Below are 24,252 nucleotides of genomic sequence, written 5' to 3'. Positions count from 1 at the left end.
AAGACCTCACGCATTGTAGCTTTGCATGTGACAATACACTGCACTTGATCTTAGACAAAAGGAAAGCCAAGGCACAGATGGAAATGAACTTGATGAGATGTGAAAAATAACAAGAAAGGATTCTACAAGTACATAGGTCAGAAGAGACAGGCAAAGGATAGCATACCCACTCTGATAAACGAGAAGGGAAAACTGGCTTCAACAGACATGGGGAAAGCTGAGGTACTCAATGAGTTCTTTGTCTTCACAGGCTATCAGGCTTCCCATGTCCTTGAACTTCAAGGAGAGGGTTGGGGGAGCAAAATCCCTCTGTAAGAGTAGAGCAAGGCAGAGATCAGATCATGAGAATGTATGTGTATGAGTCTATGGGGCCAGATGATGTGCATCCCACAGTCCTGAAGGCACTGGCTGATGTGGTTGTCTAACTACTCTCCATTATACTTGAAAAGTCATGGCTGTCAGGTCAAGTCTTCAGTGACTGGAAACAGGGAGACATCACTCCCAGTTTTAAGAAAGGGAGAAAGAAAGACCAATGGAACTACAGGCCGGTGAGTGTCACCTCTGTGCCTGAGAAGACCACGGAGCAGATCCTCTTAGGAACTGTTAAGATATATGTGAGATGAGGAGGTGATCCGAGGCAGCCAGTGTGGCTTCACCGAGGGCAGATAATGCATAACCAGTCTGGTGGCCTTCTGTGACGGAGTGCTGGTATTGGTGGACAAAGGAAGGGCAAGTGATGTTGTTTACCTGGACTTGTACAAGGCCTCTGACATGGTCCCATATCACATCCTCATCGTTAATTGGAGAAATACAGATTTGAAGGCTGGACTATTAGATGAATAAAGAATTGGTTGGATGATCACAACCGGAGAGTTCTGCCCAACAGCTCTATGTCCAGATGGACACCAGTGATGAGTGATTTCCCCCAGGGGTCAGTCTTGGGACTGGCACTCATCAACTTCTTTAACAGTGATCTAGACAGTGGGATGAGTGCTGCAGTTGATATGGCAGAAGGAAAGGATGCCATCCAGAGGGACCTGGACAGTCGTGGGAAATCAGCCCGTGTAACCAAATGAGATTCAACAAGGGCAAATGTATTCAGTGTCACGCTTGGGTTGGGGCAATCTCAGATATGTGTACTGACTGGAAGAACTCATTGAGAGCAGCCCTGTAGAGAAGGACTTGGGAGTCCTGGTGGGTGAAAAGTTGGATGTGAGCTGGCAATGTGTGCTTGCAGCATGGAAAGCTAACAGCATCCTGAGGTGCATCACAAGAGGGGTGGCCAGCAGGGAGAGGGAAGTGACTATCCCTCTCTGCTCTGCTCTTGTGGGGCCCCGTCTGGAGTACTGCATTCAGGCATGTGGCTCCTGACATAAGAAGGACATGAAAAAGTTAGAGTGCATCCAGGGAAGGGTCGTTGGATGAGGCCCTGGGCAGTCTAATATGGTGGGTGGCAAACCTCCCTATGGCAAGGGGGTTCAAACTTGGCAATCTTTAATGTTCCTTCCAACCTAAGCCATTCTATGCTATAGATGTTCAGTTATTTAATAATACAAGGACTGGCGTTGTTTTTACTTAGTATTCTAATTTAATAGATTTATCTATATCTATCTATCTATCTATCTATCTATCTATCTATCTATCTATCTATCTATCGAGATGTATTTTAAGTTGAAAAATTCTTGCAAAAGAAAAAACTTTTTAATCAGTCCTGCATAGTAGCTTGAGTTCTTGATTTCTTTTAGGTTTCTTGAAAGTGACCTACCTACTTTTAGTATGAAAATGAGGAAGGAAAGGGGTAAAAGAAAGAAAGAAAAAAGAGAAAGAGGAAAAAGAGCGATGGTAGGAAAATAGATAGATATTTCTCTTCTTTGATCTGATGCTACTTATCTTATTGCCTTTTATAGAAATGCAGAAGAGTCTTCAGAAATGAGTTATTCCAGAACTTGAAGTTCTGAAAACTTACTACATTTATAAATGATTAAAAGAATATCTGCTTTGATTGTAATATTTTGTCACCTTTTATTTACTGAAAGCACAGTAAAAATAGGATTAAGGAACAAATACTGACATACAATAAAAGCATACCATTATTTACCTGAGGGACTTGCATCACGTGGTAGGCAAAACTGTTCTAAAATAAGCAGTTTTGGCAAAGAAAAAAGCCAACAGCCACTTTCTTTATGATAATTAAATTATATATAAATTACTATACATTTTTGGGCATCAGCTTGGAATGAATCTAAGGGGGAAAAGCAATTAATCTGTAGCTGCAAATCAAGTATGCTTCTGTTTTTCAGAATTATTACTCAAATTTGAACAATGACTTTGATCTTCAACTTGGTGAAAGCATGGCCTTGTATGCTGAGATATTTTGAGATCCTCTGAATTGAAGTTCAAGGCCAAAGGAGTTTCCATAGATGTTTCAGATCTCTAGCTTTTCAAAATAATACCAATTGGGGCATCTTAAGAGTTGTTGAGTTGCTGTGCTAATGACTTGAAATAAGCTCAATTATAAGTGAGGTCATCTTTTGAAAAGAGGTATGAACAATAGTAAATGCCATCCAAGACCTTGAAAATGTCTTCAGCTACAACAGCAACCAAAAAAGAGGCCTGAAGGAGTAGGAGAAAGAGGCAGTTACTGTTTTGTCTTTGTTTTTAAAGAAAGTGCCGTCTGGATACTTCTCTCTTGAATTTTGTGTATTTTAATTAACCACCTTAATACATGGGTTTTCACCTAAATGTTTCCTAAATTGGTGCATGAATATTCCCAGGAAATGAGTTGATTTCTTTCAGTGTTTGAGGCAGGCTGTATGGGAGAAGATGGGAAGATGTTGCAGTCTGTTATTTGCACTGAAGAAAGAATAGAATCTTTAGGGAGTAGGAGATATTTTAATGAATATAATTCCTGAGATGAGATAGGATACCAATCAAAGTGAACTTTAATGAAGATGAATGTGACATGATGGAATCAAAGCAAGGGATTTCATTTTGAAACAGAAACTTATAGCATGTTTTGAAAGCAAAGAAGGAATTCCATAAAATCTGGGAATACTGTCCTTTTTTCTTCTGTAACTGTAGATATTCCGGAGTATGAATAATTAAAAAAAGAAAAAAAAAGAAAAAAAAAGTCAAAGGTAACTGATCCTCAAAAGCAAGAAAGGATCCTACCGTAAGCACGTTCTAATGGTAACGAAGCTCAGTGAAACAATGAAGTTATGATTTCTTAGGTTATCGGAAAGATTGTTACAGGAATTAAGAAAGCTGGAGGATTTGAGAATATTGTGATGTTTGTGGGGATACACTTATTTAAAAGGATGTAGCAGAGCATTCAAAACATACATTTAGAGATATATAAATTCTCCCCTGGAGAGTCAAATTGTCTGCATTCCTTAAAGTCTTCAGTTCTGTACATTTTAAATGTAAGCATTGGCATTCTTATATTTTTTCACTCCTGCAGAAGCAAAGTTGTCAAATGGTTGAACATGATTATACTAAGATCCTTACAATACTTCACTCAGGACAATAGGGAAGTCTGAGGAGTGAGAAGCACATGGACTTACTCTCTTCTACATCACCCACTCTTCTTTCTTCTCTCTCCGAAATAGACAAATCTACTCTTAATTTAGGATATCTGAGATCTCCCTCCTGTTTGTCCTTCAGCAGTGTGTGCTTCGATGGAGCCAAGATCAATCTACTGCTTTCATCATTCCCACACACTTCTTGCTTTCTTACCTTCTTACTGTGATCTCAAGTCAGCCAACACTGGACTTTTTATTTTCTGGATTTTATCAGAAATCCTAGTGGAAATTACTTTTCTGTGCTTCAGGAGGTGCATGAGAATCATTAACTGGAGTGGGGAAAAAGCAGTAAATGATATGATCATATGGGATAAATTGAAACCTATGGAAGTTTTGGTTTCAATATTGAAAATCAACATAACAAGTTCACATATATATGTATTCTATTTTTTAATATGCAAACATAAAGTTGATCGGAAGTCTGGAGGATAAATATTTTATATACTTTACTCATACATATAAGATATGTTTATATATATTTTACAGTTCATATATGTATATAAATAAATATACATATAGAAGTCCAAATACCTAAATAGATATATATCTTTAGTATTTTACAGTATCTGAAAGTATTAAGAAAGAAAATACCCTAGGTGGCAATAGTGTCACTTCTATCAGAATGGAACAAAAGACATTTTGCTTGAAAACAAAATACTTCTTACAGATGTCTTTAATTTGCTTGAAGAGGATTTACTTTTAGAGTTCATCAGCTTCAGCAAATTTATTCAGATTTGCCACAGTACCTCTTCTTCCTTTAATACATCATATTTTTAAGGACTGACGAGACTGAGGCACGACTTAGTGTCCGCCATCTTCTCAGAGAACTAATTCTATTTTTCTAAATCAATCGGGAGTTGATTTAGACTCTACTGAGCCCAAGCCATTTTATTTATTTCCCTTAGTGAAACAAAACAAACAAAAAATGTTTTCTGAAACATTTTCTAGAAGCGGTAAATATTGGAGAAAGAAGAAAACATACTTAAAAGTACAAATTTTACGATCATTAAATATAGTTAATGAACATATTACAGTGTGCAAAAGGTACAGAAAGAGGCCTTATTACCTGTTGTACTTGTCTAATCTTTATGGAGACAAGTTAAAGCACTGATGTATTTTCCCAGTTTTGTCATTCTTTGTAAATCTGCAAACCACGTTAATACCATCTTTTTAATTGTTAAAACCCATGTTATTAATCTCAAAATTAAGAAATTCTTAGAAATGTCTCTGACACAGGGTTTTTTTTTCTATTTCTCCTTCTTTGCTATGTGACTTTGAGAATTAGTTTCAGTGAGTGCAAGCTCTTAAAAAGTGTACAAAGAAATATGCATGTCAATTAAATTGTCTTGGAGAGCTTTAAAGGCACAAGCAAGTGATTGCAGCCGTGTGTATTAATGGAACTGATTCAGAACATCTGAAACCCTGTTCAGCCACAGACTGATGATACACATTTTTTTTTCTATAATAATGCAGCTCTAAATTAAATCTGTAAGTGGATCTTATGTAAGAGCTATGCTTGTTTGTTTTCTGAATAAATACTGTAGATCTGAAACATATCTTTCTACTTCGTTCATACATTTTCTTCCACATTTAATTAGTGTTTTGCTACTGACTCCCTCATTGCTTTAAGATGGCGCTGTATTTTGTAAGGCACTTTAGACTGAAGTTCTTCAGCAATTACTCAGTTCCAAATGAGACCACAGGGTTGTAATTTTAATTTTCCTCAGTTTTGGCTCAGCTCAATACAGCACAGAAAGTGAAATACCTTCAAGTAGGACTGCTTAATTTTATGTCATTTTTTCTTGTTCTTTTTGATCAAATGGCTTGATAAGAGTTTGTTTCAATCATGATGTATTGGGACACGTAATAATTTTGCATGTGTTCTGGCTTAAAAAAAAAACAAGAAGAAAAACACATGTACTATGACTTAGGATGGAAGTATTTTCATGGTGATTAAAAAGAAAAAGAAGTATGGGTATTTGCCTCCCTTATTTATTTATTTATTTATTTATTATTTTAATTCTCTCAAATGCAACATTAGATAGCGTACTCATTCAGAGTTAGTAATTTATTCAAGGTTATACTTTGTACTTTGCTGGCTATTCCTATTCAGGTAGTTACATGTAGCCATTTGATTAATTGATATGTGCTTTCTTTTATTATGCTCCATGTTTGTATTTATTATTCTCCTCTTTGATTTGCAGCTCTTTGCAAAAAACAAACCTCCAAAAGGTCTTTATGTCTATGGAGATGTTGGTAAGTCTCAGCTGCATTGGTTTCAGTGAAATTTTGTCAAAATACATGTTTATTCACATTGTAAAGCTTCTAAAAGCCTGGAATTTATGTAGCACGATTACTTTAATGAATATTCTGGGTTTATATTTCTTCTGTAGTATGATGTTAGTTCACAGAATTGAATCATAGAATGATTTTGGTGGGAAGGGATCATAAAGACCTCCAAACTCCAACTCCCTGTAGTGGGCAGGGTTGCAGGTCTGGTGGGGACTAGATCAGGCTTCAGCAACTTGGCCTTGAATCCGTCCAGGGATGTAGAGTTAGTTAACACAATTAGATTTAGAAGTTTGGAAGCTGTTGAATTGGACTACTTTACCATATATATTTTTTCCAACATTGCCCAACTTTTAATATTTAAGAATGGGGATCCAGGGAGGGAATTTATATGTTATAATTGCAATACAAAATAAAACAGTACTCACTTTTCAGCTGAGATAATAATGATGTATTCTGAATGCAAATGGAGGCATTTCTGCAACCTTTCTGCCAACTCTATATAGATCAAAATTTTAAATGGAAAAATAGCAGTACAGTTGTTCTGAGTGTTTGAACATAAAACAGAACCTTTCTTTCCAGTCTGGCTTTGTACTTATTCGGTGTACTTATTCAGTAGTTGTTCAATAGTTTCATTAGTTAAAAGCTAATGAACTATCATTATTGTAATCAGTATGTAAGTAACTGTTCTTAAATTAACTACCTGTTGGATGGTTTGTTTTTTGTTTGTTACTTTTCTGTTTGAAGGCACAGGGAAGACAATGGTGATGGACATGTTCTATTCTCACTTGGAAGTAGAAAAGAAAAAGAGAGTCCATTTTCATGGCTTCATGCTGGATGTGCACCAGAGTAAGTGAAGATACTGATATTTACAAGAGTTGTTAGAAAAGCTATTAACTATGAAAAAGCCTGACTCATTCTCATATGTGTATTATACATCATACAGTGTAATTTTCTTTAAGTTTTTAAACAAATGAAATAACAAAAAAATGAGTAAATCATAAGATTTGGGCATTGTTTGTCATACCAGATTAGGTGCTAACTGTATGCTATTTCTCAAGTATCTTTTCAAATACTCTAATGTTCTGCATGCCTGATTGTATAGAAGACTTCATGTATATTTAGGATTAAATCGTTATCTAAATATTCTCTGGTTAACTACTCTGCTGCAATCTAAAGAAAGCACCTGCTGAAATAGAATAATATTGTACAAAGTAACATGATGATGTCAGAAACAAAGGACAGACAGATGCAAGTGTAATATCATGGTTTTCTTCACTGGATCATGATGTGGAGACAATAAAGTTAGTGCTTCAGAGAAATAGACTAATTCTTCCAAGATCTGTGCAGTACATGTCGTCACATTCATTCATTATTCCAACTACACTGGCTCCATATTTCTTTTCACCTCAGTATGGGAAGAGTTTAGTTTTTATGAAAAACAAAATAGCTCTTTCTATGTTCTGCTTTGAGTTTAAATAGCACTTAGTATTTGTTGATTTGTCGCTAAGGAATAGGTTGTCATGGAATGGTCCATACACACCAAAAGAAAGTTCAATTGAGTGAAGAGAGCATGTGTGCGTGGGGAATAAGAAGATAACTTATAGGTAATCCAAAATTGGCCTTCTCGTTCACTCACTGTTTTGAGATATCCTTTCAGTTGGGAAGGGTCAACTCACAGTGATAAACGTGGTCCTTCTGAAACTGGATCATAAGAATGCAAGACAAATGGCGTAAAAAGAATAGGAAATGGTTAAAACGTACAAAATATGAGATAATGCATCTTCTCTCATTTGGTGCTTTAATTAAGGAGAAAAAAAAGAGCATAAGCTAATTTGTTTGTGGGAATAGGTTAATAAAGATTGTATCTATTAGATTGTATCTAGTAACAGAAAATGATCACAAAAATAAATGGTAATGGAACTCTCTCATGACAGAGGGAAAAGAAAAACTAATTAATTTGGATAATAGCAGTGGCTATAACAGTGACGTACCATATAACACGTAGTAATTTGTTTCCTAAAGCACTGTTACAGACAAATCTATATCAAAGAATTGATTGTGCAATTCCTAAAAAAGAGCATTGTGTAAACTGTTTCTTAACAGTTGTGTGTAAAGATAAATTTGATCTGTGTAATTTGAATAAGCCGTAAGTAAACGAGCTATAAATGCCAACAAGAATGAGAGATGTTCTGGGTTGGTAAACTCAGCAATTTTGGTAAAATAGAAGGAAGGTGAAGTTTCAGCTTTATTTTCTGACAGAATGAACAAGGTGCTTTGTGCTACATGGAATATAGGTATTTTAAAAGCTGCTTCTGTTTCTAAAATGTATGTCTTTAAAATACTGTGAAATTGGTAATGTGCAATGCTACAATTTACAAATATTGTGACAGCAGCATTTTCCTTGGAAAGCTGTCATTGGCGTAAAGAAGCTCTGCCCTTTTGACTGCCCTTTTTCCTGTCGTCACTGGGTCACTGTTGAGATTTTATGTTTCCATTTCTTGTTGTTTGTACTACAGTATATTTTTAACAAAGCCAGCTTCTTGCTGTAGGACCTTGGTTTGCCAAACATCTTTGCCTAGGCAGATGGAATGCAGTCCATGACATTTTAAAGTATGTATTTAATAACCTTATTTGATATTTCAGCGTTATCTTATTTACATTGTAAAATATAATTGTATTGCTTTGTCTGAGTTCTTGTAACTCAGTGCATTCTAAGTATATCTCCAAACCAGGCAATACACAGAGCTGTGCCATGGATTTGGAAACTGTGAGGGTTTTTCATATTCAGAAGATTAAGTCACAAAATGCCAAATTGTGAAGTGAAACTGCAGCTTAAGCTCACGAATTGGAGCAAGATAAAACTGTAATTTGTATCAGCTTTTAAAACAAAATATAAGTGTTTGGTGTGAGTGTTCAAGGGTTCAAAGTTCTTTATTTTACTTATTTCTAAGCGAGAAAATATAAATCACGGAGTCTGTGTGGTTTTACTAGTTGCCTGGATGTGGTCGCAAACTTAGTAGTTTTGCCCTCTCAGATTTAGATGAAATTTGAAGTGCGTTTGTTTGTTTGTTTTTCCTGATAGCTAAATAATTTTGTTTTCTGTATTTTAGAAAAAGACATAGGAAATACTTTATTCGCTTACTTTTTATCTACTCAGGAATACATCGCCTTAAGCAGAGCTTGCCTAAGAGAAAGCCAGGACTTATGGCCAAGTCATACGACCCAATTGCACCAGTAGCAGAGGAAATAAGTGAAGAAGCGTGTCTCTTATGTTTTGATGAATTTCAGGTAAGAAATCAGAGATTACTCCTTGGTTTCAAGGGAAACTTCGTGTGCCTGGTCTTTTCTGTGTCTCATAGAGTGGAACAAAATGGTTTCACTGTCATTAAGCATATAGGAATAATATTTCAATTTTAATCTGCATTCCTTCTTAGAGTTACTGGAGCCTTTGGCATGTCAGTGTCAGGTTAGGTTGGCATAATCTACTTCAGAGAAAATTGTATTGAATTAAATATGAAATGTAAAAAAATGAAGTGATTAAATGCATCTTTGCACAAACTACTTGGTTGTTTCATTTGTTTTATGTGACTTGTGAATTCTGTTTTAAGGACATGTCACAAATTTAAGCATAGAGTTGCTTTACAATTTTTCTAGAGAAGCTCAATTCTCTCAGTTCAGAAATCAGTTCAGAAAAACTACAGGGGAAGAAGAGAATAGGTCCATGTTGCTCAAGTCACCACCAGTAAAAGAATAATCAATTAACTGTAAATTTTCTGTATTACACTCTTAATATGTAACTGAAGTGGACAGAACAATTTTGATCTCCCAGGTACTACATGTAGCTTGTGCACTAAGAAAGGTTTATGATAGGTTCCCGTGACGGGGATTTTTGCAGCCATTCGTGTAGGTGTTTTTGTTTTGTTACTTCTGCATTTTGCAGGAAGGGATAACCCTGTGGTTTCAGCATGTGTGGAGTCACTGCAATCTCAGTTGAAAATGTTTGATAAAAAGTTGTATTTGAGTTATATTTTTGCAGGGTTTCAGCATGTTAAAAGAACTTCTCAGTTATTAGCTGTGTTTTGTTAGAGTACCTAATCTAAGATATGTTAACTTTATCAGGAGCTGATTCAAATCATTATGCCTAAGTTCATTGCCTGGCTCTCAGCTGAGCAGCAGACTGTGGTTTTGTTTTGTTCTTTGCTTTTGACTTTGTGGTAAAACTTATAACAACCAAGTTTAAGAGGAAATGTAAATTCTAGCTGCAATTCTCATGGATTTCTCTTAAAAAAGAAAAGAAAAAATGTGAATTCTGAATAGTTCATTGGCATACGTGCAGTTGGGCTTGTCTGCCTATACCCATCAATACACTTGATATCTGGTGCTACCAGTTCAAGGAGGAGACAGGTGAGGAGATATGTATAGTGAACACACCCTTCTTTCTTCTTGTCAAAGACTTATTCATCTTTTCAAGTTGTGTGCTTGCACATGAGAACAACTTGTGAAATCATTCATAGATTTAGTAGTGCATGGTTTCAATTTGAATTTTGATGGTGTATGTTTTCATCATCAGCTTTTTAACAATGTTTTTTTCCCTTATTTCAAATGCTGATATTTGATCATTTAAGATTTTTTTTTTTTTTTTTTTTTTTTTATCTAGCGGAGCTAGAACAGTGGGCTTTCAAAACTCACAGAATGAAATAAAATACAGAGACAGTTGTGTTTACACTATGCAGAAGTGGGAAGATTTGGAGTGGGGTAGGCAGAAGCGAGGTACTCGTGACGTATCATTTGGAAGGTTTCACAGAGGCATCTTTGCTATCAGTAGCACCACGTATTAAGTTCAAACACCTGCTTTTCTTTATAAATGCCCACTGCTTTCACATACTGTTATTCTGGATTTACATATTGTCTGTCATCTCGCTGTATTCCAAGAAGAGAGACTGGCGATTTTGTTTTCAAATTGTTTGTCTGCTCCCCCTGCTGACTTGGTCGAGGTACAGCAACCGCTTCAGCTGTGGATCGCAGTTGGGAAAATGATAAAGAAATATATTTCAAAGTATATCTCTTGGACTCTGCATTCTTATGTGATATTTTTAATGAAATTATTTGTTTCTGATGCACTAATGGTCAGAATCCATAGATTTCTTAGCTGATCTTCTGTAGCATGAGATGCTACTCAGACTCTGCCTACTGAAGAGAAGTCGAAGCTTTATGGGAGTGTGCAGAAGGCACTGAATTTGTGCTAGAATCTGTGAATCCGTGTGCTACAAATGCTAGAGCCTTTTCTTTTAGCCATTCTAAAAACATGTCCTCACGTGAAAAACAGCAACAGAAAATAAACCTCAGAGAATGAATCCATCTGTAACTATAATTTTCATGTTTCAAAACGCAGACATTGCCCAATATGATGAGGCTAGTCACTGTTTAGTGATCAGGTAACTGTACATCTGTAGTCAGAAGCTCTGATTTTGCTATGGGACTGTAACCTGTGGCATTTAGTATTGATAATGAAAATGGAATCCATTCTTGTGCTGAGTGGTCACAGTGTCAGTATTTATAAACTATCAGTACCATTTGGACTTAAGCAAGCTGCAGTTTAGGGAGTTTGTACTAACATAACCTGCATGCTATTAAAAGCCTCTAATAAAAATTAGCCTCTTATTTTTGTGCTAATACTAATTACTGGTAATGCATGCTTATGTTTATCATTCATTACGTGGAACTATACCAATCAGTGGATGACTGAGTCTTGAGCACTTACACATGTAAATTAACTCTTAGTGATGTGCTTTTTATATGTTTTTTAATTCATGTAAGTGAGCCATAGTGGAAAGCAGCACTGGGTCATAACATTTATTTCTCCTAAATGTTAATGAAATGTCTTCATTCTCTCCATTACCGGGCACTTCTTAGTGGTCATTTGTAGCCTTTGCTTCTGTTCCATGTTGTAAGGAATGCTGGATAGGGGAAAAAAATGTGAGATATGATAGTGTTTAAGTTATTGTCAGCTGGTTCCTTTGCCTGGTAGAATTCTTCCCTTACCAAAGCTCTGTTAGTTCAAAAGAATTTAAATTTGCATTCTATTTCTCAAAATGGCTCTGACTTTTTGACAGAGCTGAAGGAGTTTGGTTTTCTTTTGTAGTAAACCGAGAACACCGGAATTCATCATCAAACAACAGTTCTCATTAATAAGGGAATTGTAGTCATTGTTTTCTGTCACGCAAGCACTAACATCCTTCCAGTTTTGTTTCATAAAGGCAGTGTGCCTTGGAGTGTTTTTTGAACACAAGTTTGTTAAAAACATAATTGATAACATGCCTTTTTTAAACTTGCATCACAAAGCAAACCTAATAGCCAACAAATTCATTTACCCCCTAAAATGCATGTATTAATTTCTTGCATGCATTCTTTTTAAAGTCAAAAATTAGTGTACTTAGAATAACTGATCAGTCTGATCAGTCTTTCTATATCTTGCATTACCATTCCATTATGTTCATATCTAAACTGGCAAAAGCAGTGCGTTGATCTGTAATGAGTACATATAACAGCCAGCAGACCGCCACCTTTTTATTTCCCCAGAACTGGGGTCTGTGGTAAGTCAAAATGCAACAAGTGTCTATATTATAGTGAAGGGGAAGGCGGAAGAGACAAGAGCTTAGTGATAGTCAAGGTGATTTACTTCCTAGGACCACTGATTTCAGCTGCTGAACACCTGCAAAATATAAATTGCTGCTGTAACGATGTTATGTGCTTTTTCTTCTCTCATTTGTGCTGAGTGGTTGCTGTTTGGCATTCCTTTTATTTCTTGATACTGTAAAACAAGTTAGTTCAGCTAAACTTGGATATTTAAAGACATTTTACTTTATTGCTTATCATTTAAGTTTTTTTTTGTTTTTTTTTTTTTAATGATTTCAGTATATCCTGTCCCACCCCTTTTTATTTTTTGTTCGTGTTTTCTGCCTGAAGGTTAGAAGAGGCTGACTGTGCTGGAAGTGACTGCCGTGCCTTTTGATTATTCATGGACAGTAATAGAAGGCACTTAAAAAGAACAATGAAATTGCTTATTTTTGTGATGGGCCATCTGTTGAATTGTTTTTTGCAACAATCACACAATAGTATCTATGTCATATCATTCTATTTTCAACAGCAGCTGATTATGTATAGTTGGCTACTTGTCTTTATTTCTGAAGTCTCACGGCCATTTAAATTCACCTCTGCAAACCTTTGCCTCAAAGGTGATAGAAATGTAAAACAGCCGGTGTGTATTGTCTTTGTTTTCTGGTTTTTCTTTTTTTCATGTTGTTTCCAATTGATTAGGCCTCTTAAATGTTTAGATCTGTTTTTCTGTGTTTCCCACCTGTAGTTTTATAATAGAAGTTAACATGGAATCATTTAGCAATTGGTAAAGATATGGTGGAGTTCTGTAATAAAAAGCAGGCAAGTTTTGAAAGGCTGCGGTACATTCACTGCTTATTAATTATCCCTTTTATTTTTTCTCACCAAGCAATAATTAGAATCTTTCTCCATGGCTTTCACTAACAAGCATTTTTCCTAGCTATAAAGCCACTTGCAATTCTATTGCGGCAGAAGCTGAAAGCAAGACAAAACAAATGTGTTGTCTTCCGCAGGTCACTGACATTGCTGATGCCATGATTCTGAAGCAGCTTTTTGAAAACTTGTTCCAAAATGGGGTTGTCGTTGTGGCAACATCTAACAGGCCGCCAGAAGGTAAAAACAAACATGCTACTGCTATTAACCAGTACAATTAATCTCAGCATCTTATAAACGATCTTGTAAGAATGATATAATATTTACTACTGATGAACTCACTAGCCTTCAAAAATCGAAGATAGTCCAATTTCTCACGTTGTTTGGGTTGTTTTTGTGTGTATTCTTAAGGAAGAATGGTTTTTCGCTAAATCTTACTCCTTTCTTTCCTCATTCTGAACTTCTTACCTCCTCTTTCCCTTGTCCTTCTGTGGTTTTTGATTTTCCGTACTTTATCCAAATCAGTGTGGGGAGGGTATTTAGGAATGGGGATGGGTGAAATATTGCTTCTGTTTGGGAGTTTCCAGGGCAGGAAACGATCATGCCCAGTAGAAGAGGGGTGAATTTGAGACTGTTTCTCTACTAGTTTGTAATTAGCAAACTGCAGGCCTTCTACACCAACTCAGGGGAGGAGCATGGCCCTTTTTTAAGATACCATTTCCACAGCCTAGTTTGAGGGTATTCGTTAGGAGGTACTTAGATGGACAGATATTTCCATTTCTAACAGCATTTTTAGAGTGTGACTAGATATATCCTTCTACAAGCCCTCAAATCTGCATGGGTTTTAATCAAGCAATAATTGTATTCTTTTTTTTTTTTTTTTTTACATCATAGTGTACCATATATATAGTATTTTGTTATAGCATAGCATTAGTAGATAGCATAATGCATGATTTCTATGCAACTTTTATGACAATAAACAATACAGATTAATAGCAAATATTTGCAGAGCATACTAAAATGTTACAGCATTAACTAAGTACCAGTTACTTTTTCTACCCAAATAAATAAGGTAAAAGAGAATCATTGCAATATTTTTTGTCTTTAAAAAGATATTTTGAGCAACTGTGCATAAGGGTGTTTTTTGTTTATTTGTTTTTGCCTTATAGAGGTCTGCTCTTGTCCCTTTGGAAAAAAGAGTGTACCTGGTAGAATTGCTAAAGGTTAAAGTTTACCAAAGTACACTGCAAAAGAATTATGCTAACTTTTTAAATACAAATTGCTTATTTTCAGTTTAATCTGAGTCTTTCCTTTCTACCCAATAATTTATATTTAGCACTTCTATAGTGACAGCCTTATAACAGTTTATTTTGAGCATTAAAAATTATTTTTGTATCTTTATTTTAAACAGAGACCTTATTTCTTCTGCTAAAATCAGTTATCTCATTAGAGATGTCTCATCTTTTACTCTGTACCTTTTCCAGACTTTCTAAGGATGGTTCCTTTCTTACTTGAGAATGTCATGAATTTTCATTATAGTAAGAGAACAGAAATCAATTTCAGCTTTCCTTTTTTCACTTTTGTTCCTTATCGCTCTAGCAACACAGTTTTATTTGCAAGTCTAAAAGACAAGCTCACATTGTTATTAAGACTAAGTAGCAAAACTGGTACTGATTTCCTTTCTTTCAGATCTCTATAAAAACGGTCTTCAGAGAGCTAATTTTGTACCATTCATTGCTGTGCTGAAGGTAAGGAGAATCACTTTATAAATGCTTTTCAATTTTGCCTGCTGTATTAATCAATTTGATTTGGATGGGATTGCTTTGATACTACTTAGGCTGCTCTGAAAGTAATGCCTCCTGCTTATTTCCATGGAAATAACAGATACAAAGAGCAGGATAGATAGCACTATTTGTTAGAGCAAATTCTCAAATACAAAACGCTGTTTTTCAACATAGTTGCCATCACAAGCTGTGCATTTTTGCCAGCAATGAACAAAAGCCTGCATGCCGCGCTCATAAAAAATCTGCACCTGTGGAGGTGACCCACTGTTTCACAACTGCAGTGATGGCATTGTTGTTTGGAAAATGTTGCCCACATAGTCCATCTGTCATCATCCTGAACAGATGGAAGTCAGAAAACACCATATCTGGTCTATACGATAGGTGCGGTATGACAGTCCAGCCAAGATTGACAGTGTTCTCTGTGGTCTTCATAGTGGTGCAGGGCCTTGTATTATCATGTTGCAAGAAAAAGTTTGTATTCTCTGGTCAGATTCTCTAAGTTCAAGACTTCAGCTTAGTTAGCACTGTGACACTGTGGTCAGAGTTGTTGGTTTGTTCAGGTTTCAGGAATCATACAATCATAGAATCACTCAGGTTGGAAACGGCTTTAAAGATCATCAAGTTCAACCATGACCTAACTAACAACCCTCCACTAAATCATGTCCCTGAGCACCACGTCCAAATGGCTCTTAAACACATCCAGGGATGGTGACTCAACCACCTCCCTGGGGAACCCATTCCAGTGCTTAACAACCCTTTCTGTGAAGAAATTTTTCCTGATATCCAACCTAAAGTTACCCTGGTGCAACTTGAGGCCATTTCCCCTTATCCTGTCACCAGTAAGAAGAGACCAAGCTCACTCTCACTGTAAGCATCTTTCAGGTATTGGAAGAGAGCAATAAGATCTTCCCTCAGCCTCCTTTTCCACAGATTAAACAGTGCCAGTTCCCTCAGTAGCTCCTCATAGGGCTGATTCTCTAAGCCCTTCACAAGCCTCGTTGCCCTTCTTTGGACCTGCTCCAGCACCTCCATGTCCTTTCTGTGCTGAGGTGCCCAAAGCTGAACACAGTTCTCAAGGTGAGGCCTCACCAACGCTGAGTACAGGGGCAGGATGACTTCCCTAGTCCTGCTCACCACACCATTCCTGATACAAGCCAGGATGCCATTGGCCTTCTCGGCCACCTGGGCACACTGCTGGCTCATATTCAGTCGACTGTCCATCAGGATCTTCTCCCAAAGAATAATCCCAAAGAATAATCTTCTTCCTATCTCAACAGACATTACACTTCACTTTACCCACTGAGAGCTGCATCTTGAACTTTGGTAGGGAATTCATATGTCACTACTCCGTGGACTACTGTTTTCACTCCGGCTTGCAATGATGATACCATGTCTTGTCACTGCTAATGATATACTCCAGGAAACTGTCACCATCAGCCTCATTGGTTCAGTAGATCCTGACAAACTTGCATACAGTGTTCTTTCGGTTCCTGTGTGAGCATTTGTGGGACCTACTCAGCACAAATTTTACGATATTCCAGCACCACAACCAATGTCATTTCCAATGCATTGAAGCCAATATTCAGTCTGTACACAGTTCCCTGGTCATAATCTGCTGATTTGCATGGATGAGCTGATCAAGATGCTCTTCATTTTGTGGTGTGACAGTTGTGCATAGCCATTGGAGCATGGCTTGTATTTCACATCACTGTTGCCACAGCTGAAATGCACCACCCGCCACCTCATGTGGCAACAGTGTGTAATGGGATATTAATGGGAGTATTCAGCCTCTACTGCCATATCTTCAACATCTACCTCTGACATCATGGGCCAATGTAATGAAATAGGAGGCATTACTTTTGGAGCAGCCCCTGTAGTTTCCAGATGGGATGTATATGCTTGGATTAAAAATAATTGAACATAAGGCAAAAAGAAATTTTTCCTTTCAAGAACAGACACAGTTCTAGAATAGGACATTTAGTAAAGAAAAAGTGCCTTATTGGCTGAAGCAGCAGAATTTGTTTGGATGGGTCTTTCTTACTGTCGTGTGACATAGTAATTCCTGTAACAGTGACACAGTATTATTCTCGTGGTCATTTTACATTTATTATATGGATATCTCTGCTAAGGTGGTCAGCAGTGAGGTAGTTAAGTGCCTTGGACTTTCAGTGGGGCATGCTGGAATCATGAGATTACTTAATTGCCGAAGCACCTTTGAAAACCCTATCTGATGTTGACATCTGAACAATTACGATGTTCCAAAGTTGGTATGCCACTGACATACACAGCCCTACATATCTTAGAATGGCTGTGTATAAACCAAGGGACGTTACCGCTGAAAGTGGTTCTTAACAGGATTGCTTTAAAATAGAAAGAAATATAAAATCAAGAGAACAACTATGCAACCACTTTAGATTCTTGAAAAGGGCTTATTTTGTAGCTGACTAATAGATGTACAATAGGTTGTAGTTGTAGAACATTTTCAGGAAGAGTAATAATTTTACATACATTTGCTTTTTGAAATGCAGCATCATTCTCAGTCAACATCTATGACAAATCTTTCTTTTCCTTGCTGTTAACCCACCTTTTCTATGTATTTTTCCTGGTTATCTCTTAGTTTTCTACCTTGATGAATGTAAAGCTCTTTTATTTCAGTTATGATCAGACTTAATGAATATCTACCGTGCATGCTTATCTGTAGTTTGCTTTTGCTTTTCCTTTGGCTAGCAGAAGAAAAAGAATAGAATATGGAATGTCTCATTAGGACTGGGAGAATAAATGTTTCGAAAGGACCTTGTGGATATGGTGCTGACAGAAACCCTAATGATTGCTGCACTGGTTTAGAGCTGCAACTGGGGATGGAGTAATGTGAAAAGAAATAAGTTTCACAACATAAAGGAGAGATGCGCAGGCATTACCATAATAATGAGTGACAGGAGAAATGAAGTTTAGGTATTCTACTCAGAAGTTGCTTGTTTTTTTCCTCCCTCTGTGTTTTAATACAACTCTAAATATACCTGCCTTTAACATAAGCGTTCAGTAAGTGTTACCAAAATAATATGATTCTGTCCCAAAACATAATGCTTGAAAAGCAGATCAGGTGAAGAATATCAACAAATGTTTCTCTGACCTTAGTTGGAAATCGGAAGGGTAATGACAAGTCATTAAAAACAATAATAAAATTTCTGAGTCTTTCAGAATTCAGCACGTTAGAAGCAGACATTAGAAAACACATGAATTGAATGCATTTTAAAGTAAGTTTTTATCTGATGATCGTTACATATCCAGGCTCTTGTAATAAAGAAACCAATCTTCTGGTTGTGATGTGCAGATTTAGGCCTCCTCCAGATGCACACAATCTGCATCATGTACCCCTGTATCTTTTGTCACTACATTGATGTTACTGCATGGAAGAGCTTCCTCAGCTGTTCAGAATTCCATGTGTGTCTTTAGGAAGTGGTTTAGGTAGCTTGTTTGTTTGGATTTCATTATATTCAGATTACATAGTTCTTGTATCTGTATTTGGGTTCCTGTTTCTCGTAAGCCAATTTCTGTGTGATAAACACAACGGAGAAACAGTGGTTTATGGAAAATGTATCTCACAAAGGTTCTTCACGTTGTTCTTCTAGAAGGTAGACTGCTGGGGGCACATAATTGCTGCATACCTACAGTGGGGATTGCAATTGGTAACTTATTTTTAGGCCCACGTGAAAGGTGCAGGTCCGATAGCCTGAACCTGCAGTTCAACACATGGTCCTCTCTGCAATCGGCATTTATTCCTATGTCCTGATCTTTTAAAATCCTATATAGCCTGGGATCTAAATTTTTGCTGATTATTTCACGCTGTAGCTTAGAGTTGTAGTTTTCTTAGATAGGGAAATACTCCCAGTTGATTGGTTTGTTGTGGCTGAAATTCTTTGGGACGGAACATTCTATGTAGAGGGGCTTAGATTCTGCAGCAGATAGGAGTGCTTCTCCAGCCTATGCAATTTTGTTAAAAATACAGCTTTTCAGAGATAAGTATTAGGAAGGAAAAATCTTTTAATTCTATAATTGCAATTAGATTCAGTCCCTTCTGATTGAGCTTTTAATCTTGCGGCATCTCTTACTGAGAATTTTGAAGTGCATGGAACTCCTTAGTGATTTTTTATAAAGGCAGTTCTTGACAAGAAAACGTTGTGTACTGGTTACTTTGATCAAGTGCTTGGAGCAGAAATGCTTCCAATGTTATTAGTTTAAAGCAATATGAAAATCTGAACACTTTCTCAACATGTTAACATTGGTTTACAAATAAAGCCATGCACCCTTAACAACTTGATGGAAAATCAGACACAAGGCTTTTCAGAGAAGAAAAAGTGAAATTTAATTTTACTGGTTTGGCAGTAATTTGGTGAGTTTAGTTTTTATAGACGTTTAATGAAGATATTTACATCAACCATTCACTGCTTGGGAATCCTACTTCTAATTCAGTTGCTTTTTCAAGCAAATACTCCCTCAAATAGTTAGCTGCATATCAACTAAGATTTTAAACTGGTGGTTCTTGTATTTGCAGAGATTTCATGGAGCTGTAGTAAAAAGTTTTAAAGCATCAGGCCAAGTCAAAATACTGAATACGTACCACACTGTCAGATTTTCTTGCTGGAATAGAACTGAAACTTCACAGAGTCCCAACTCAAAGTCAGGAGGCTTTAGGAGCTTTGATAGCCTGAGTATACTTTTTAAAAGTACAGATTTAATATAATAGTAACAATAAAAGCAAGCTGGCTTTGGTTACCTGTATTGCTTGAACTGAAGGTAAAGAAGCAACCAGAAGTCTGGTTTTAGTAGGATAGGAAATTACTGTTAGCTTCCTATGGTTAATTTCATTTCATGATTTCTTTCCAACTGTTTGGTTACAATGGCTGTTAACAGCAAGCATGGTAAACACCTTTCAAATAGAAGGCAGCATCTGTACATGCTATGTTGTGTTTATTAGTTGTCTCAGATTGGGTTGGTGATTACTTGTTGACATTTTTATCTGCTCTGGTGAGCTTTAGTTAAAATGTACTCTCTCTTCCAAAGCAATAAAATGGAGAGATGGAAAACTGTTTTCACTTTCCAGTAACTTACATGAAACAGGTGAAAATATGTGAAACATTTTGAGCTGTCCCTAAGGGAACTGGCGCGAGTTAGCTTTGTACAAAGGCGTTTGGTAGATATAAAATTTCTTTGATTGTGCTTTCAGCTTTTGTCCAACCATCTGTGCTGGAAATACAGGGATTTGTTGAGTGGCGGATCTGCTCATTTAAAAAAAAAAAGTCATCTCATTGATGAAATTGATTTGTCAGTTTGTTCCATTCTAATGGTGTGATAGCCCAGCAGCTTTCAGTATGTTGAATAGTTAAAACCTGCTTTTGAGGTCAGTGTCAGCCACTCTGACCCCTGTGAACTGTCACCTGAGTCAGGATTGCTGGGATTAATCCTTTGATATTGTGATGGCTTCGCCTATCAATTGACTTTTTCATTACTGAAGATGTTAGGCCTTTTGTTTCCCTTCTTAGTATGTAACCAAGCAAACTCCTAAGTAGAAGGAGCATTTGTTCTTGTTCTCTCTCCCTCAGCGAGTAATAGAAGCATTCATCTTTTGTGAAGTGTACCTAATTAAACATGTAAAAATAGAAAATATAGCATGATTGCAAGTACTTCTGTGCTGAACATCAGAGTCATTTATGGGTAATTTGTGTGGTAAATTTGTGAGACTGAACTGAAAAAGCGTTGTGTTTAGAAAGCAAGGTGTGTCGAATTAGAGGTTATCAGCCTCTGATAAAGTCTGTTTTAAGTTTAAACTCAAGGGTTACTTGAATTCTGTAGCTTAAAGCACTTCTGCTTTTTATGAAGTACCTACTGCCTTGGCGCTTTCTCCCTATTACTAAGCAGCTGTTTGTTTACTTTCCGTGACTGCCTTATACACACATGCCTGGGCTCGCTCCTAGATGGCTTGTGTAGAGACAGACCAAAACTTTATCTGAGGATAAAATATTTCCTATCGTAGCTCCATGCAGGGCCCTCCTCCTTCTTATTTCCTTTACATGTTATTTCCCAAATTCTTCCTTGGTTTCTTTGCTCTTCGAATAAAATGAGTAAACCAGAGCCTATCGTAGATATGGAATCACTGATTCCTGCTGTATCAGGGTAAATTAGTCTAATTACACGTGGCAGTTTTATTTGCTTGTGATGTAATGTGAAATGAGGTCCTGCCTCCCCCTCAAAAGCCCGAGCCAATTAATAAAGCTTTTAAGCTCTTTGTCACAGGCCACCGTGGAGGTCTGCAGAGAAGAACTTTAATCCAATAAACATTTCATTTAGATCATGAAAAGAAAGCATGAGGAGAAGCTCCTACAAGAGGGTGTTACCAGCGATTCTAGCCACGAAGAGATGTGAGGAATTTGCCAAATTAACCGAGAGGCCTTCATATTTAACACATAAATGTGTCAAAACTAATAATAGAATAATTTAATTTGAGTCGAACCTTATATTGTTAAAATTCTAAGAAGCCACGACTGTTTTCTTCAAAGACTTTACTGTTGAGCTGGATGGACAGGGCAAGGGGAGGTTGTGAGAAACCCAGATAGCAAATAACACTGGCCGGAGCTGGTGGAAAAAAAAAAAAAAAAGGAAAAAAAAAGGAATAGATAATTAGGTGTAATTAGCGTGTATGAATTGTTGTCTCCCTGCCCTCGGCTTGAATAAATTTCAGAGAAAAAAACCCCTAGTGGTGAAAATGCTTTGATGTAAGAAGAGTCATTGTGGTTTGGCAGCATAAAGGCAGTGTTTTATACTTCTCGCATAATGGTCGTGATACAGAAAGAGTGAATGGACTCCGCACCCCCCAGCCTGCTTTACAGCAAGGACTTTTGGATTCTCTTGAAACAAAATGCATCAGAAGTTTTCAGTTGTTGGTAATGAGGTAGTGGACCTCATCAGAGCTAAGCGTAAGCCATCTTTAGCCTTTGTTTAGACCTTAATCGCGGTTTTTTCTCCTTATTCGGAGAGATCCAGTTTCTCAAATCAGTACTTTATTTTTTTTTCCCCCTGCCTGCCAACAGCTCTGGCAGGAGCAAAGGCTAAGACTGGGAAAAGAAATACAAATCAAACGTTAGGAAGAAAAACAAGAGCAAAAATAAAAAGAAATGGAGACAAATAACGTTGGGGTGTCATTCGAGTGAAATACATGTAGTAGGGGTGAATTTGACCCTTAGCTGGTGAAACATTGTGCTAGAAATCCGGAGTGAACTCCTGGCAGTTTGCTTTTCACAAGACAGCACGGCTCGTTTATTAGAAGATTGAAAGTTACAGTCATGGTGGCTTTTTAGCAGAACCACATTTTATACAATCTTTCTTGTTTTTTAATTTATATTTAGTCTGCAAGGGCACTTTTCTTTTTTCCTAAGCAATGTGAAATGAAGAAAGCCGTTCAGGGTAACGCTGGGCTGGAAGTTTGCTGTTTGCCATTATTCTCTTCCTTGCCTGGAAAAAGGAGAGACTACTTGTCTCCTACTCAGAGCTGCCACATCTGTACCGCCTGAATTCTTTCACTTTTGTCTGAATATCTGAAATACTATTCATGTAACAGTACATTTTAAGAGTCTCTGTCTTTATTCATGCGCTGTTATTTTACAAGTTAATTGTCTATTTTTCCTCTTCTTAGGGGGTAGCTGATTTATAGATAGTTGTTAAAATAAGTTATTGAAAAGTCCTACAATGGGTCTTATGTTCCTAGTGGTAGCAAGAATAGCGGGCTTTCTTAGTTGTTAAAAGTTTTGAGGGCTGTAATGTAAACTTGCACAACTTCTACTGAATTAATTTTAACTCTAAATATTATCTATGCGGAACTCTTCAGCTTAATGCATTCTTGTCACAGATATAAGGTAAAGATTCATTTAAAAAATTCTATGAGTCAATATTTGACTTCCCAGATCTTTGTGCTTTAAGTCCATTTAAAAACAATTCACAAATAAAATGTAAAATCATCCAAAGTATTGGTTTTATTGACATCATGCAGTATACTTAGCCGCATTTTGAAATTATCCTTTTCTTCAGAGTTTAAAATTGAATCAAGCAGTGCTGTCCAAGGCTATTGCAGCAATTCCCTGTATTTCCTTATTGCAGGTAGGGAAGAACAGGGCAAAAAGGAGTAAAAAAAAACAGTTAACTCCTTACAACACTGCACTATTTTTATGGATCAGGTAGGCTTTTGTACTTGAAGTTGATTTGGTCTGTGAAAGGCAACACCTGAATATCATGCTAAGTAATTATGTCTGATTGTAGGATTAATTTTTTTTTTCAGGTGTAGGTCACAGCAAATTCAGTTAGGGTACAGTATGTACAAAGCTAAGAAATATGCAGATTTTCTGTTGTAAGATTGTGTAAAAATTATTTACAGTTAATACTTGCATAAAGGTTAGAAAGGTTGATGAAGTGATATTTAGTTTTGCTTTACTATTCACTGCATGTCAAAATGTAATTATGACTGATTCATGAAACTGTCTTAGCAATGAACCATCTTTATTAAAATGCTGATCAAGACAAGAGCTGACAGTAATAAAGAATAGAACATTTTAGTGTTGTTGCTTTTGAATGATTGCTAATTACCCCAGAGGTCACATATAGTGCTTATGAGGATTCATTGACATTTTCTTTGAAGTCTACTGTTTCAGCAACATGTGAACAGGAAGACAACTGTGTGCACAACCAACAGTGCTTGGACCAAGTTTTTATCCATCACAAAATACCTGATGATTCTTTCTCCTCCCCATCCCCACAAGTACATCTGCAGTCTTGTGAATCCGTATAGGAGAAAGTCAGGCATGTTGCAAACTCTTTTTTTAACAGGGCTAATTTTAAGCATGAATAAAGCGAGGAGCCCTTTGAAGGTCCTGCATCTGTGCCATGCTTGCCTGCAGTTGTTGGAGTGGTTTCCTAGTGGAGCTGAGGAAGCATGGCATGTATTTCTCATGCTTCTCTCAGTACAAGTCCCGGTCAGACCAGTTTCATGTTTTGAAGCATGCTGGTGATTGCTGCTTGCTGATAAATTGGAGAGTAGGCTAAAAGTAAATCCTGCAGTAAAT

At 36.8% G+C, this 24,252-nt stretch overlaps 1 protein-coding gene across 2 annotated transcripts in view; it reads left to right on the top strand.

Moving 5' to 3' along the window:
* Positions 1-24,252, top strand: part of AFG1L (AFG1 like ATPase) — a 53,571-nt gene that overhangs the window by 9,800 nt on the left and 19,519 nt on the right. For both annotated transcript variants that reach the window (XM_015858768.3, XM_085543655.1), the window contains exons 3-7: positions 5,786-5,837; positions 6,618-6,719; positions 9,031-9,161; positions 13,502-13,601; positions 15,051-15,109. In XM_015858768.3, coding sequence (XP_015714254.2) covers positions 5,786-5,837; positions 6,618-6,719; positions 9,031-9,161; positions 13,502-13,601; positions 15,051-15,109 — 444 coding nt within the window. The remainder of the gene's footprint in view (positions 1-5,785; positions 5,838-6,617; positions 6,720-9,030; positions 9,162-13,501; positions 13,602-15,050; positions 15,110-24,252) is intronic.

Source organism: Coturnix japonica, chromosome 3 (assembly GCF_054131305.1).
Source record: "Coturnix japonica strain WE chromosome 3, WE-NBRP24, whole genome shotgun sequence".
NCBI classification, from domain to species: Eukaryota; Metazoa; Chordata; class Aves; order Galliformes; family Phasianidae; genus Coturnix; species Coturnix japonica.
This window is presented reverse-complemented; position numbering and strand designations above follow the sequence as displayed.